We start from the raw sequence: 17,776 nt of genomic DNA, 5'->3' as shown, positions 1-17,776 counted from the left end.
TACTGGCATTAAAAGTCTGATATATATAGTATATCACAAATATACTATCTAATCAAGTCAGTTTTTTGGGCACTACTAGGCTCCAATATATACAAACATTTTAATTTTTATATAAATCAACATATTCTCTTGGATACATCTTACAACTTGCTTCCTTCATGGTAGAAATGACCAATAACTTGTCAATCATCTGACAGACAGAAGTGATTAATACTGTTGCAATCAATCAGAGCCAAGAGCATATACTTGACCCTGAGGGGGCAGAGGACATTTATGAGAGAAAGCACTTCAAGGAGGCACTCAAACACATTTCTTGCTCAGTCAATTGCTCTGAAAGCACACAATAAAGAGCAAATTAGTTGAGTGGATCTTCCAGTAACTGCTGAAGCTCTTTAAAAATTTTAAGCAAAATCTCTTTATTCTCTTGTTTATTCATACTAAAGAACAGCAAGTACAAAGCCAATGATGATAATGTTTAGTGAAAAGAATTTTTATAGTAAGTAATTAAGTTAAGAAAGCTGAAAAAAGAACGCTTTATTTTGGTGTCAAAATGAATAGGAATCCAAAATTTGTTTTTATTTTTTTCCAAAATAATTACAAAACTGAAAGTCTATAAATAGGAATCTAAGAAAGCCTTCACTTTCCTGCCCCCCTTGACTTCTGAAACACAGTGCGACTTTCTCCCATCTGCTGTTTTAGAGCGGAGACAGTAATGAGCATATGGGGCTTTCTCTATCAAGCAGCTGTAGTGTAGTTAAAGTTATAATAATTGTCTTTCTGTAAGATAAATTTACATTAAAAACCTGGCCAGTGAGAAATAAATAGCTCAGCCACAGAGCCCTCTTACACAAATCTAAAAATCCACAACCTCTATCTATGACAAATTACAGAGATGCAGAGGAGATCCCTGAATCTTATGCCTTTATCTTTAAGGCTTAGCAGACAGAAGAGATGATGAGCAAATCAGCTTATTCCAGCCCACAGGCCCATCGTGTTTTCCTTCTTGATCAAAATGTGGGAACACTAGTGAGTTTACATGCTCATCACTAAAGCCAGCATTGGAACTCTTCACAGTTAACAGCTCAGATCCACTATTCCCATTGAGTCGCTCAACTCTGAACCACAAGCCCACCTGCTTATGAGGAAAATCTCAAACCATGAGACACATAGCTCCCCCTGCAGCTATGCATGACTGACCCCAGCTTGAGTAAACTGAAAGGAACCCACAGCACATCTGATGGTAGAAATGGAGCTACTACCTACCTCGGTCTGGATGGTTCAACCTCATCATTTTATTGAATGCTGCTTGAATCTTGGCCTTGCTAGCAGATTGACTGCAAAAAAATTAATAAATAGTGCAAATGCAGATTATAAATTAATGATTTCTATGGGTTTCACGAAATTAAAACCAATGAGAATTTCACCATCTTGTGGACAAATATAAAATTACAAGCTTTAGGCTTAATTCTACTGACCAGTAAAATAACATGGTGGCTCAATTCTGTATTGTATTTTCCTTCAGTATTCTGTAACATCTATCCTCATTTTCAGTTTGAAAAAGTAAATAAATACAAGACTGGTTGGAGATTTAGCTCCATCATAGAATCCTTATCTAGCAGCCATGAGACCCTGGGTTTAGTGGCCAGCACCAAAACCAACACAAAACCACCATAACCAACAGCACCTACACACAGGCCAGGTGAGTTGTGATACACTCAATTACAAGGATTGAAAGCCTATGCTTCTAAGGTCATTCTAGAGGAAGGTGACATATGCCATCATGGTATTTGGGTTCCAGAACAAGCCTGCTAGCTTTTGAGATCAGTCTTGCTGTAGGGTACTAGGTCTCAATCTTGGGCTCAGGTCTCTCACTGAAGGGTGAGCGCATCCTTTCAGAGCAATGATGCTGCCAAATGCTCGGACAGTGCCCAGCATGACAGTGTGTTCTAGAATAGTTGCTGTCTTTTAGTCCCTGAAACAAGCAATCTCAAAACTCCATATAGTTCATCGTGTATCTAGCTTTGTAGAAACCTGTGGCAAAGTTTGGCAGTAGAACCTACAATGTCAGTGAAAATTAAAGGAGATAGTTAAACAAAATTACTGTGGCAAAACGAAATAAATCTTCAGAAAATTGTTTAGTCCATTTTCTGAGCACCGACAATAGAAGCTTCCATATCTAACTAACAGCCGACATATGTAGTGACTTAACTTTACCACGCTTCAAATGGGTAACTTTACAGCTAGATTACAGTATGCGGGTAGCTGTGAATGGTGAACCGTGTTAGCAGGAGGCATGCAATTTTAGTTATTCAGGACTAAGTTCAAAAGCCCTGATTCTACTGCTCTTCAGTTAGGGGTTTGTCTTGTCTCATTTCAACTCTCTGAGTATCTTCTCATATGTCACATACAAACAACAAAGCTATCTACAAGGATTTCTCTAAAGAGTGAAGGATGTTTATGAAAACACAGTGTGTGTGTGTGTGTGTGTGTGTGTGTGTGTGTACTTATAAAGAACCGAATGGAAACCATCTAACATCTTTCGACTGACTCAGAGTCACCAGGCTGAGAATGCACTGAATGCACCTCTGAGAGCCCGCAGGGGTTGGCTGATCTTTCTAAAGGGCCCAGAATGCTGCTGCTTAGGATCCTCCTTCTATTTCAGCAACACTTCCCATGATCAGGTGTCAACCTTTGATTCTGTTAGTATTCCCATTTCTAGTAGTTTCTTGCCAATGACTACCACTAACCTCCTACAGGTAAATATCATATTGCCACACATGTCAATACATCCTATGAAGGGCCTGAAATAGTGACTTATGCCTACTCTTCTAGCATTTAGGAGGCTGAGACAAAAAGATATCAAGCTCAAAAGGCTATGCAATAAGACTGTCTCAAAAGACAAGCTCCACTGTGGGGGAAAATTATTACTGGCTAAATGAACTCACAACCATTCTTCCATAAACAAACTAAGCAAGTTCCTTTAATGTGAGGACCTGAGAATACTTCTTTTGGTTGTTTACAAAAGCCTTACGGGAGAACATTTTTTTTTTTTTTTTTTTTTTTTCGAGACAGGGTTTCTCTGTGGTTTTGGAGCCTGTCCTGGAACTAGCTCTTGTAGATCAGGCTGGTCTCGAACTCACAGAGATCCGCCTGCCTCTGCCTCCCAAGTGCTGGGATTAAAGGCGTGCTCCACCACCGCCCGGCTATGGGAAAACATTTTTAAAATCAACTTTTAGGTAGCTCTCAAATAGATACTGTTTCATTTCAAAAGGTGACAATCAGATATCCACAAGAGCTAAGGACACTACTTGATTTAATTGCTTAGGAAATGAAAACCACATCACTCTGAAAACCAGTACAAATCCACTTCCTGTGCTGACATACACTGACCCTGTCTGCGTGAGGCGCTCTCTAGCACCTCTACACTAGTCACGCTGTCTTGCAGCTCTGGATGTCTGACATATAAATGACCTACAGCACAGTCTACAACCTGCACCGGAAGACGTTATCTCAGACAGAGTATGCAATGGGTGCTTGACGGATTGTAGAGCACCCCAAAAACAATAACCACAAAACCCCAAATCCCAAACCAAGACCAACAATCACAACAAGCAAATTCCTTAGAACAAAGGTTGTAGCCTAGTAAATACCAATGTTTTTAAAAACTATTAATTATAAAAATTAGAAACCCATAAAAAGAGCTTCATAGAACTGTACTACAGAAAGCTAATCACTAAATAATGGCTAGCAATTTAGAAAAACACAAATTTCAGTTGTATATATTTGAAGAAACATGGTATGTTGGTTTTTCCTCTGGATATCAAATTTTAACTGAACACGTGAAACAAAGTATGAACGTTACTTCAGCTACAATATCCTTGAAAATCAACTACATTCCCTGTTTTTTAAAAAAGTAACTCTTTTCTACACAAAACCTGAAGTTTTGTGTCCACTGAGGTCTGCCACCCATCAGACTAGATTAAAGTGCAAACAGATGGACGCAAAGTTCATGCGCACAAATACGGCAGTTGAAAGCTGCTGTCTTTAAGACAACAATCTCATTGGTCCCAATGAGGAGCAGAAGGAGGGAGAACATGAGCAAGGAAGTCTGGACCGTGAGGGGTGCACCCACCCACTGAGACAGAGGGACTGATCTATTGGGAGCTCACCAAGGCCAGCTGGACTGGAACTGAAAAAGCATGGGATAAAACCGGACTCTCTGAACATGGCGGACAGTGAGGGCTGATGAGAAGCCAAGGACAATGGCACTGGGTTTTGATCCTACTTCATGTTCTGACTTTGTGGGAGCCTAGCCAGTTTGGATGCTCACCTTCCTAGACCTAGATGGAGGGGGGAGGACCTTGGACTTTCCACAGTGCAGGGAACCCTGACTGCTCTTTGGACTGGAGAGGGGGGGGGAAAGGAGTGGGGGGAGGGGGAGGGGAATGGGAGGAGGGGGAGGGAAATGGGAGGCTGGGAGGAGGCAAAAAAATTTTTTTCAATAAAAGAAAGTATTACAACTGAAAAAAAAAAGACAACAATCTCAGTGGTGAGCTTTGAAGATGAGGGGAGAACTCTCATTGACATAACTTTATTCCCCTTTTGGTTTTACTACATTAAAACTCTAAGTCCTTGCTACATTTTAATGATTTCTTTGTTGCCCAGACAAAGTGTTCCTTTGAATATGTTTGATTGGCAGGAGAAGGGAGGCTGGGGTGGGTGCGAGAAATAAGGTGTGTGGAACTGAATGACATTCTCAAGTCTGCAGTAAACTGAGCCAATAAGTTTAAGGAAAATAATACTACCTGAGTGATACGAAGCAAGGAATAGTAGCTAACTAACACGGTCCCTTTGCTTAATTCTATCCACTACTTTCTCTAACAAGAAAAAACTCCCATCTCTTAGATTTAAATAAAGCACTAAGCTAAGCTCCAGTATTTAAAAATTATTATTGTATTTATTATATGTATCCACGTATCTCCCCCTCTCTCTCTTCCTGTGTGTGTGTGTGTTTAGGTGTGCGCGCGCAACACAGTATGCATGTAGAGGTCAGGGGACAACTTTTGGGAATGAGTTCATGTGCGTCCAGGTCAAATTGAGTTGCACTACACTCAGGTCACCGGGCTTGGTGGCAGCGGCAGGCACCTTTACTGGTTAAACTACCTAGAGAGTCCACAGTTCTTTTATAGTTCTTTTACTTATTTATCTGTTTAAAGCAGGTAATAAAAATGTTTGGGCTTAAAGATTATATGGAGCTACAAGACATTTTTTTTGTCACTACAGCACTTTAACTCTTCTGCTTAATCATACTCATTAAGTCACTAGAAAATCTGCAGTAGATGACACACTGTAACCACTCTGTGTGTGTGCAGTGGATGACACACTGTAACCACTCTGTGTGTGTGCAGTGGATGACACACTGTAACCACTTTGCGTGTAGTGGACGATACAGTCATCAACTCACTTTGTGTACAGTAGATGATATACTATAACTTGTTCTGTGTACAGTGGACAACTCTAACCCTGAAATTTGGGATCTGGAAGATTATGAGTTCAAGGCCAGCCTAGGTTACAAAGTTTACAAAACTCTAATGGCATAGGTTAGTGGTATAATGCCTACCGAGCACATTCAGGGCCTTACTTAGGTTTAATTCCTAGCACTGAAAAACCAAAAACAAACAACAACAACAACAAAAACCCTTGAGAATATGCTCTAAGGAACAATAAGAAAGACAAACGAATACAGATTCTGGTAAATTTATAATAGAAGAAAACAATCCTGACATTAATGTTAACAGTAACCACACAATATCACTAGTTCTTTTCCCATAATGTCTAATAATAAATAGTCAATGATAGTAAAATAGACTAAGTAAAATAATATATGGTATATATCAAACTGCAGAAGTAGAAAAGAAATGTGTTATAATTAAAGAGATGCATCAAATTTCAAAACTGGTCCAGAGAGAAATCAGTGTCACAATGGGTAGACTTGGATCTAGGACTCCTTGTTAAAGAGCAGAGAGCATACATAACTTCAATTAATCCAACCCAGAGCTCAGCTTTTTATTTTATTTTATTTTTTTAAGTTTTTCATGACAAGGTTTCTCTGCAGCTTTGGAGCCTATCCTGGAGTTAGCTTTGGTAGACCAGATTGGCCTCGAACTCACAGAGATCCACCTGCCTCTGCCACCCGAGTGTTTGGATTAAAGCCGTGCACCACCTATGTCTGGCCAAACCTCAATTTTTAAAAGGCAAAAAGAAAAGTGCTATGTCTCTTCTGGGTTTTATTTTTAAATTTTAAATATAAGCACAAACTTACTGTAATCCCTCCCCTCCAATTTTCAAGACAATCTTTGCCACAAAACAAAAATACGTATGCAGCACTTACCTTACATCTAAAATAAGACTAGCTTCTCGCCTACTCATTTTCGGCTCAAATCCTCCTTTATAGTAGGATGAAAGGCTCTGCACAGGAAAGAAAGGGCAAAAAATAATTAGTTCCATGCACGGGGTAGCATGACCTCAATCCCCTCACAGTGTTACAGTAAGAGCAATGCATTTTATTAGAAATCAACTTGAAATTGCGGGGAAGGCACTACACAACGATCCTTTTATGAAACTCTAACCAAGATGAGTGTAAAAAACATTAACCATGTTTTCAACTTTGCAATGCGTTCGTTCATTTTTCTCCACTGAGATAACTGAAGGACAGAGATCAGCACAATGCCAATGCTTTCCCCCAGCACTGAAGTGCTTTTCTCATTGGGTAGCCTTGACCAAGTCACCTAAGGCAGGGATCTGTTTGCCTTTATCCTGGCTGGCAGAGAAAGAAGAACATGTAATGTTAACAGACAGGAAAGCCAAGAGAGGCTGGGGAACTGCGTGAAATGGCCACGGTGGCTACGGAGTGTGAGCTAGGAAACTAGGAATCTTACAAAGCAACGGGAACTGATAGTGAAAGGCCTGGTTAGGGATAGAAAGAGGTTTCTACTCTAAGTGGAATGAGAAAATTTGGCTTTGTTATGGAAGGATTGGTTTGAGTTTGAAGAGTAGGAAAGAAAGGGTAGAAGAGACCAATTAAAGAACAGGACTGTAAACTACCAAGGCAGGAGCTGGGGATGTGGAAACAACACAGTTTTCATGTATTTTGAGAACAATCGTTTGCTTGGTGGACTAATACGGGATATGACAAAAAGAGGAGTTACAAATGATGCAGAAGACAAGTTTTGCACTGTCCAGAATCCTCCTTAGGACCGCTAAGCAGCGGAGCAGCCTGTACCTGAAAGACTGGTTGAGGTACTAAGCGCCGTAGCTCTGCAAGGTCAGGTCTTGGGTGCCCCACACTGACTTCCCAGGTGACGTTAATCTCATAGGCCTCTTCTAACCACATGCACCATGGTAGCCGTGAGGTCAGGTTTGTTAAGACTACAACCTCACTGGCTTCTCCACCCTTGTCTTTCTTGGAAGGATGCTGAGTCACAGACTGTTCCCTACACTTGCAGCTTGCCAATTTTTGCCCAAGTTCGCTTTTCAGAGAAACTACACCATGTAAACGGCTTTAAGATTTTTGGCCTAGAACTGCCAAACTGCTGTTTCATGACTAAAAGGAGGAGCAGTTATCAGCTGTGGGAAATAGATACGATGAGGATGGTTTTCAATGTATTAATTTTGAAGCGCCTATCAAATTTCTAAGTGGAAAAGCAGTTCAATCTAGAGAAAGTCTTTGAGAATCCTCAGTGGGGACATTGCTTAGTGAAGCCAGACTGAGCAAGACGGCCTAAGAAGAGCAAGTACACAGACTGAGCCCGAGTCTGCAACAGGCCTGAAACTGTTGAGGAGGGATTAGTAAAGAGCTCTCGATGACTGCGCTGACACAGGAAGAAAGCTGCAAGGGAAAGCGAGGAAGTGAAAAATGGTTTCAAATGTTTCTGGTGGGTAAAAGAAAGTGTGACCTGAGAATTGACCCCAGAAATTAGCAAAGAGAAGGTCAAAGGAAGAGGAAGGACTGAAAGTTCCATCCCGGCCGTCCTGGGCTGAATAGAGAGACCTGTCTCAATGAACAGAAGCAAGTGAAACAAACTGAATCCACCAGGTATGGTGGTGCACAGCTGAGATCAAAGCACTTGGAAGGAGGAGACAGGAGAAGCACACACATCCACAAATCACAGCTCCCTCGGGCTACACAACAACATCCTGCCTCAGAGGGAGAAAAATAAGAAATCAAAAAGGAGAGAGCAAGAAATCAGGAGACAGCAGGGAAAAGCAATTATTTTTCAGGAGCTCTAAAGGAGGTGTATGAATTCCGCCTTTAGAGAGAAACATGGCATATATGATTAAGCTAATACACAGTTGTAGGCAGAAGTCACATTTTCATACTGAGCAAAGAAGTAACTATAGTCACTGACTATAGATAGTATCAGGGATTGCTTCCAGAACCGAATATATTGAAATTCTTAGGTGGACAAGTCTGTTATATAAAACGGCAATGTAGTACCTGCAAATAAGCTGCCCTCATCCTCCTATAGATCACTAAAACAATGTAAATGTTATGCAAATAAAGAGTGGCTATACTGGATTTAAGGAATGATGGCAAGAAAAAGAGTGTAGTGCTGGCTGAGTACAGACGCAGTCCCCTCTCTGGTGGTGATCTGCATTAAGCACACATGTTAAAGGCTGTCTTTTACCAGACACCGATGCACTAACCTCACAGGGCCGTGAGAAAGAACATGTCCTGTTCCAAGTGTTATGTCAGGTCTAACCCACTACAGAAACAGAACACACAAAGACTGTTACAGCAGACGGGAGTAACCTCGAGCCAGAGCTGGAGAAAAATGGGTACTTAATAGAGGAAGGCCAGATGGTCTTACAGGCTCTCCTAGTAGACCAACATCTTTCCTAGAGGCAAACCTTATCCCGAAATGAAAGATGGTTATTTGAGTTGATTATGGCAGTCATTTCTACAGTAGTTTGTTCTGATTTTGGTCTTAATTCAAGCTTAAGGCTGATAAAGTTTTTCTTTACAAAAAAAGGTATTTCTATGAGTCTTCATCTACCTTAGAAAATCAGCATAAGATAATTTGATGTTCCCCAAACTGTCACTCCCTCTATTGTCACAAGTCACTAACCTTAAAAGCATCTACGCTACTTTAATTTTTCACTATGTGGGAATGGGACCACAGAAAAGTCTCCTTCAGCATCTATAAGACCTTCATGCCCTGCAACAGTTTTTACTACAAATAAGTGAACGCCTTCATAGAAAACCATCACACCTCTCTAACAGAACATTGTTTTGCATATAGAAACGTCACACATGATCAACACACAGAAAAACAGACAAGAGAAAATGGAAGCTTGTATTGTTCAGCTAAAATACAGGTGCATTTCTTCAGAGAAAATCTTGCCTTAATATGTTGCAATCCATTCTCTGAAAATGCTATAATTCAAAGGAAACATCCAGATACATAAATATGATTGTGGTGGCTTGAAAGAAAATGGCCCCCACAGGGAGTGGCACTATGAGGAGGTGTGGTCTTGCTGAAGGAAGTGTGTCATGGTGCAGGCGGGTTTTGAAGTTTCATAAATGCTCAAGTCATACCCAGTGAGACAGACTACTTCCTGTTGCCTGCAAGATGTAGGACTCTCAGCTCCTTCTCAACTACCATGTCTGCCTGCATGCTGCCATGTCCCACCATGATGATAATGGACTGAACCCCTGAACTGTAAGCAAGCCACCACAATTACATATTTTCCGTTTAAGAGCTGCCGTTTGCTGTGGTATGTATCTCTTCACAGCAATAGAAACACTAAGACAATGATATTACTACAAGTAATAATTATGTCATTGAGAATGAAGAGATGATACTGTCTACTGCAAACACCCTGGAATGTACAAATTATTATTTTGTACTATCCTATCCAGAAGCACACACAAGCAACAACAGGGATGACATACATTTCTTTCTAAAATTAGTAATAAACTATGATGTCATCTTATCATAGGAGGGCTAAAATAAATCAAATCAAACAAATCTTCAATACCTATTTTAGTCGGTAACATGAACAGTCCTCCAGAAAATCAGGGGAGAATGGCTATCATTCAGTGTTAGGTGAGGAAATGAACTTCACAGAAGCGATTAATAAAGACCTACCTGAGTTAGAGAGCCACAGAAGGATGACTTCAAGTAAAAGACAAATTTACAAACAGAAAATTAAAAGCCTTGAAGAAGATAAATGATTCGGGACTCTTTCAATCCTAAATTAGAAGTAATCAGGCATTTGTTGAACCAATTAGTATTCATTTATACATTTTAAATAGCAAACAAAGGGGCACTAGTTCAAAATAACAGAATGGATTATAAAGGTTTTTTGTCTCTCAAAGTGCCTTAGAAGTGAGAAAGTAAATATTTTAATAAGAGAAAGCCATAACACATATGAAAATAAGAAATAAGTAGTTAGCCAAAACGTTTAAACAAATATTGATATCTAAAACCATGAAAGACTGAATATACAAAAGAACCACTACAGCAACTCCAAATATCAGGAAAAACAAAACAAAAATAAAAACACTATGAAAAAATAAAGTCTCCTCAGGAAACCAAGAAGAAAACATTCAGCAAAGAGGGGCCCTCTCTATAGTCTTCTAAATCAGAACCCAAGGGTCAAAGCCTGGGGCTTTCCCCTCTGACTAAGAAAACAACTACATTACCATGAAGAAAAAATAAAAACGACTTCTCAGAAAGGACAATTTTCCCTCATAGCCCCCCCCCCCAAAATGGCTAAGAGGTAAGAACACATCTGCTCTTGCAGAGCAAGAGCTCACACCTGCCCGTAAATCCAATCCTACGGGACCCAATACGCATTCCTTAGGTTCCTGCACTCATATGTGGACAAACCCACATACATACACATAACTAAAAATAAAATCAATTTTCAAATATTTCCCTTGTCAAAAATTCAGAAGAACTATTTTAAAGAATGGCCACAGCTAACCACCAGCCTGGTGAATCTGCAAAACGAACTGAGGAAGAATTGCAGATTGTAGAAGTCAGGAGCAAAAGTGAGATGGAATAGCTAGACATTACAGGACAGATGGCAGGCATCCAGCATCCTTCTAATACGAAATCCTAGAAAGAAACAGAGGAAGGAAATAATCAAAGAAAAACATAGAACTATGAAAGAATAAAAGAGAATCTTCCAGGAAGTTACAGTTCATTAAGAATCCTTGTGAAATAGTAAGATATCAATAATTAAAGAAAATAAACTAATTGAAACTCCAAATCAATGAAAGGAAAATCTAGAACAGGTTGCCGGGTGTAAAAATCAGGTCACCAGTAGAAACTCTGGCCATGACCACGCTGGGACAAGGAAGGGAAGGCAATGAAGTTGAGTCCCAACAGGGACATATGCCTGTTATGCTGGGACCACTAGATTCCAAGCAGCAAGGAGTCACAACTAATAACTGACAATAATTGTGAGGGCGACACAGTTAGCACAAACACAGTGAAGACACTCACCGTCCACGTACACAGATGAACACTCCAGTCAGTATCCTAATAAAAGTTTTAAAAATGACTAAGAGGAATGGGACTTAAGAACAGACAGAAAACTTGAATAGAGAATACAGAACAGTAAATCGAAAGCCCATGGACCTGGTGGACACTGACCCATGAATGAGATAGTCAGTGGGAAACAACTACACTTCCTATTCTTTTAGTAACCCAATTTGGTTCAAAAATCAATACTTATCGAATCCTGTAACACTGCATTTATGAAGTGTGGTAACTGGGACTCAGTGTGAAGAGAAGCTATGCACATACTTCATGTTTCAGTTTCTCTGGAGTGGTGAATATGTAACACATTATTCCTGAAGATGACAATGATTAAGATATTCTAAACTGTTTCCCTACAAACTATAATCACATTTTGTATAAAAAAGAAAAACATTTTTAAAAAGCCGTCACAAGGAAAATGGTGGCACATCAACCACTTCCCTCTCCTTGAGAAGTCTTGCAGCATGCCCTTACCAGCTAGCCTGCCCTGCGGCAGGCCTCTACTGAGCAGCGCAGTGGTGAAGCTATCCTCAATGCCCTTTGTTCTTCTTTGCAACATTAAGTAATCCAGTGCTCCATAAAGCTTAAAGGTTTTCTCTCCTTATGTGTCCATATACTTACAGACGATCACCACAGCACAAGCAAGACAATTCCTAAATCTATTTCTGGTTACAAGCGACACACATGGAAAGACAATACCCAGCACTCCATGAAGCCTGTCACAATGCCCATCGCGCTTACTCGCTTTCCCTCTCAACTACCCCAGAGCTTCCGCTCTGGCTCACTCTGGTCTATACTCTGAGCAGTTGACTGGACAAAGGATAACCTAAAAACATGTCACAATGTCCTTTCCCCTGTTCAAAATCTTCCAAACTCAAAAAAAAAAAAAAAAAAAAAAAAAAAAAAAAAAAAAAAAAAAACCCTGAGAGGTGCTGTCATGGTCTATGGCCCTAAGAGACCCAGACCTAGGCCCAAGCTGCTTTCTCTTCAGATATCACTAGGATTACCCTGCTGCTCTGCTTACTTCACCTTGGGGCCTCTCGGTGTCCCTACTACCCAGAACATTCTTCTTTCTGATGCTCATATGGTCCATGTCCGCATCTCCTAAAAGGCTTTGCCTGGCCTAGATAATAAGAAAGTCCGTCTCTTCCAGCATTCTTGTTTCCTACCCTGGTAGGCATTGGTTAATGATACTTGATAATTTTAGAAAGGACATACCTTCATGTTTTAAATTGCTTGTCTGCACTAAAATGTAAAATGTAAGCTCCTAGAGAAAAGGATGTTTGGTCTATGAGTATATTCCACTGCCTACAATATCTGTCATGAAGCAGGCACACAGTGAATACTAACTGAACAAGAGCTGAATATTTACCCATCAATATATTAGTCAAATCGAACATAAATGGGAAACAGAAAACATACCTATACTCTGTAATCAGACATAAATTCATAGATTTTAGAAACTCGTTTATAGTTCTTTTGAACATGGGCTGAATTACTTGTCATCCTTTGGAAGGGCTGTCATTAACTAAGCCCCATAGGCCTGTAATGTCTTTGCTAAAACAAGTCACTCACTCTCAAACTTCTACAAACCAAGATGATCTTGTCCAGATCTGCTTCTGTTGTACAAAAGTCACTGCTTACAGTACAGCGACTTGGTGAGTCTTCATTGTATATTCTGCAAAAGCAAACTACAATTCATATTGAAGCTTTTTTAAAAATTATTTATTTTTACTCATCAATTTTTTTCTGTGCATTGTTGTTGTGTCTATGTGAGGGTGTTGGATCCCCTGGAACTGGAGCCACAAACAGTTGTGGGTGCTGAGAATTGAACCCAAGTCCCCTGGAAGAGCAGCCAGTGCTCTTAACTGCTGAGCCAACTCTCCAGCTCCCAATATACACACACACTGTAGCTTTTTAATACCCATCTTCATTCATTCTGCATTTCCCTTAAGTTTATAAGAATATCTAGAATTCTGCTAAAATGAACAGGCATAGCTATAGTTGTTTTTGTTTTTTTACTTTTGAGGGCCCATTACCTAGCTCCCAAATAAATACACGGAGGTTTATTCTTACTTACGAATGGCCGGCCTTAGCTTGTCTTTTTCCTAGCCAGCTTTTCTTAACTTAAGAACATTTAAATTATCCCATCTACCTTTTACCTCTGGGATTTTACCTTTCTCTATTTTATATATTTTTCTTTACTTCTTACTCTATGTCTGGCTGTGTGGCTGGCCCCCGGCGTCCTCCTTTCCTTCTCCTCCCTTCTTTTCTTGCTCCTTCTTCTCTCTTATCCTTCTATTTATTTTTTCTGCCTGGCAGCCTACCTATTCCTCTCCTTCCTAGTTATTGGCCTGAAGTTCAGCGAGACCAATCAGGTGTTTTAGGCAGGCAAAATAACATAGCTTCACAGAGTTAAACAAAAGCAACACAACAGAATGCAACACATCTTTGTATTATTAAACAAATGTTCCACAGCATAAGTGAATGTAACATATCTATAAAAAATATTTCACAACTTATATATAGCCTTATAGGATTTCATGGTGGAGTTTTCAGTGTTGTGTTTGAGACAGTCAGGTGCAGTGACTCAGGGGACTAGGTTCAAATTTCAAGCTGAGATACATGAGCTGAGCACAAGCTCTACTAGGGCAGAAGCTTTGTCTGCTTTACTCAATTGGTGTTCTAATCTCCTGGCACAGGGACTGGTAAACGGTGCATACTCACTAAATGTTTATTGAGTAAATAATGTTCGTTAGAAGGGAAAAATAAGACAGGTGTGGTGGCACATGCCTGTAATCTCAATACTTGCTATATGAGGCTGGAGGATCAAGAGAGTTCAAAGTCAACATTAGCTAAATAGTAAGACACTGTCTCAAAAAAACAAAAACCCAAAGAGGCTAGGTGTGGTGGCACATGTCTATAGCCAGCCACCTGGGAGATGGGAGCAAGAGGAGCAAAGAGCTCAGACCAGCCCAGGATACACCAGGCCCTGCTTCAAAACAACAGAAAAGACCCCAAGTTACCTAGTGGTCAGTCCAATACCAGCTGGAGTATAAGAGTCGTCAAAACCAGAAATAAAGGTCCACGCATAAAAATCATATGACTAAGCAACTGAAACTAGATCCATAGACTAGACAGACTCACAAATAATGTGAAGAAGTGAACTTCTACTCCCCACCACAGCCCCCCAACTTCTAGGCGGGAAGCCTAAGACATGCTCTGAGTTGCTTTCAAGTACAAAGAACAAGCATCCAAGCACGTTCTCATTACAGCCCCAGTTAACTTACCGGTGACGAAATCTTCCTTGCTGTTTCGGTGATTACTTGTTGTAGAGGCTTCCAGATTTGAAATGTATAGCGACCTAAACAGGAAATGGAATACATACTAATATATTTCTCAAAATCAATGTCAATCATTACTTTTAAGGTGTTTATCATGCATCATTTATTGATACGAATGCTATTTCAAACTTTATCAGAAAGAATTACTATTTTTCAAACTTCTAATTAACTAAGTAGACAGACTTTGACTTTAATATTATCATAGCCAATAGATGTTCCAAGTTCTAGTTCATGATAATAAAATTAGAAATTTTCAGTGTTTATAGGCATACATGTATATTTTTTACTTATACAATCTTACAGAATACAATAACATCTTAATACTCTTTTCATAATAAACTGACTAGAACAAGACATGGCTGATAATACTCATGATATCAAATGATTATATTATATTGCCATTTATGATGGTAATCACACTAAAATATATAGAAAACAAATGCTTTTTTTCCCCCCTCCGAGACAGGGTTTCTCTGTAGCTTTGGAGCCTGTCCTGGAACTAGCTCTTGTAGACCAGGCTGGTCTCCAACTCACAGAGATCCGCCTGCCTCTGCCTCCCGAGTGCTGGGATTAAATGCGTGTACTACCACTTCCCGGTTGTTGAAAATAAACACTTCTTTAAGACACAAGATAAAACGTGCATTTAGTAGAGTAACCGGCAGAGTAAGAAACAACACGTGAAGCTATTTCTTAAAGATTTAGCTATCTGTTTTTCTCACTTTGGGTCTTTAGTTTCTCTAAATTCTTATTTTTATTTATTTTTTTTGGTGGTCATTTAGAAATTGTCAGATTCCAGTGACTTCTCCTCAATAAAACTTAGTATCACTCCTATCTCCAAGATACCTGAAAAGAGTTTGGAAATTATCTTCAAGTTGATATTTTACAGACTGTAATTACTATTGAAGTCTAAAGTGTTAAAATAATGATTCAAATGTACATTTCTACAATCTCAAGTATCATATTGGAGTAAATGTCTCTAAATTGATCATTAAAATGTGAATTCTATTAGGCATTGTATACCCAAATAGAAAACATGTACTGATATTATGCTTAGAGAGACAGTGAAAAGAGCCTGTGACAGGAAATGATAGATGTTAAAAAAAAAATTGCTAAACTGGTCTTTTCCAGGGATTGCCTATAAATTCTCTAAAGATGCATAACTTGAGAATATGAGTTTCTGTTCTAAAACTATGAGTTTTTGAAGAAGGACTAAAATCTTGTTTCAATTTCCCTTTTTTAAGCATCCTAATATTCCCTTGCATTGACTCTGAAGCAAAGCAGATCCTAAAGTCATCCTGAGGGCTTCACAAGAGTGGCATCAGCAGGAACACTTTCTACTCATGCCCCTTTCAGAAGGCTTTGCTAGAAAACTGTGTAAGACAACACAAACCTAATCCCAGTGGAAAAGCTCACACCTTGGTCGTCCATACATAGAACACCACTTTCAAATCACCTCAAAATTCTTCAAAACCACAACCAGGCACAGCAACCAAAGTCCTGCCTTAGTGAAACGAACAAGTGACAAAAACAGATAAAGGCTTCGGGATGTGATGTCTGGAGATCCATTTAAACAGAAACTAGACCCAGCTGCAACAGACTTCTGGAAGCATGGCAACTATGGCTTCTCCTAAGTTTTTACTCAGTTTTATTTGGCTCTGGGTAAGTTCTGCTATACTAATTTGTAACATGAATTTTTTTCTATATAAAATATGCATACAAATTTGCCATTGTCTGAGAAAAAAGCAGATAAGATACATTTTTCTCTAAATTAAAATGAAAAGCTCACAGTTGAATTAGTAATTATGCCTATTCTAAAATTGGTTTATGTTTATGACAACTGTCAGAATTTCTCATGAAAGCTCAGAAGTAGTTAACTATAGTTATGAAATTGGTACAAAGCCCTGCTGGCAAAAAGATCGAAGGGTGTGAAACATAGGTCTTCTTGATTTTAAGATCTGACTGTTTTAAATGAGAACTGTGTAAAATTAAATAATGTACAAAACCCAATAAAACTGTCATTGTCTTATTAGAATTTCACTGTATGACACCACAACAGAATGTAGCTTTATCAAAAGAAAAATGCAATTAATATAATAAAACAGAATTTAGAAACAAAAATTTAAATAACATAGTGTAATGGTAATTTTAATTGTCAACTTGACATAGTCTAAATTACCTGGGAATAGTTTCAATACAGGACCATCTTAGAGCAGGTTAGCCTACGGGCATGTCTGTAGGAAAATATGTTAACTAATGTGGGAAGACTGCCCACTAGGGGGAGCACCATTCCCTTGTTAACTAATGTGGGAAGACTGACCACTGGGGGGGGGGGGGGGCACCATTCCCTTATTAACTAATGTGGGAATACTGACCACTAGGGGAGGCACCATTCCCTTGGCAGACGATCCTGAACTGAGGAAGAGTGGAGAAAGACTGTTGAGGACTGGCGTGCATATGTGAATTCTCTTTCTGTTCTGACTATGGATATGACTAGCTGACTTAAGATCCTGGCATCTTAATTTCCCTGTTATGGGAATGAAACGGGTACTGTGAGCTAAAACAAACCCTCCATTCCCTGAGTTGTTTACCACGGCACTCTATCAAAGCAACAGGAAACAAAACTAATACAAGGAAACATTCTCAGATTAAGATTTAGCTAGAGAATAGCTATAAAATTTAAAGTTGTAAATTAATGACTGAAAAAGTTTAATATTTAAAATTACCTTTTCTTGGTAATTATGACAGCGAATTAAATTATCCTGACTTTATAAACAAACTATATCAATACCTTATAAGATAATGAAGTAGTCAAGGAATAGCTATGTTCATCAGAAGAAAAGAAAGGTGAAAAAGACAAGATCTCCTGAGTAAATTGAAAAT

At 39.3% G+C, this 17,776-nt stretch overlaps 1 protein-coding gene across 3 annotated transcripts in view; it reads right to left on the bottom strand.

Annotated features, from left to right (window-relative positions):
- Dnajc15 (DnaJ heat shock protein family (Hsp40) member C15) overlaps positions 1-17,776 on the bottom strand; it is a 49,491-nt gene that overhangs the window by 17,706 nt on the left and 14,009 nt on the right. For 2 of the 3 annotated variants that reach the window (XR_009058138.1, XM_057786824.1), the window contains exons 3-5: positions 14,843-14,916; positions 6,392-6,468; positions 1,264-1,334 (exon numbers count right to left, since the gene is read on the bottom strand). Coding sequence is in view for 2 of the 3 variants with exons in the window: in XM_057786824.1 (XP_057642807.1) it covers positions 1,264-1,334; positions 6,392-6,468; positions 14,843-14,916 (222 nt within the window). In the remaining variant the exon portion in view is untranslated. The remainder of the gene's footprint in view (positions 1-1,263; positions 1,335-6,391; positions 6,469-14,842; positions 14,917-17,776) is intronic. The other variant, XM_057786825.1, reaches the window with a different exon arrangement.

The sequence above is a fragment of the Chionomys nivalis genome, chromosome 12 (assembly GCF_950005125.1).
Source record: "Chionomys nivalis chromosome 12, mChiNiv1.1, whole genome shotgun sequence".
Lineage (NCBI taxonomy): Eukaryota > Metazoa > Chordata > Mammalia > Rodentia > Cricetidae > Chionomys > Chionomys nivalis.
The sequence above is the reverse complement of the archived record's forward strand: the minus strand, read 5'-3'. Positions and strand labels throughout refer to the sequence as shown.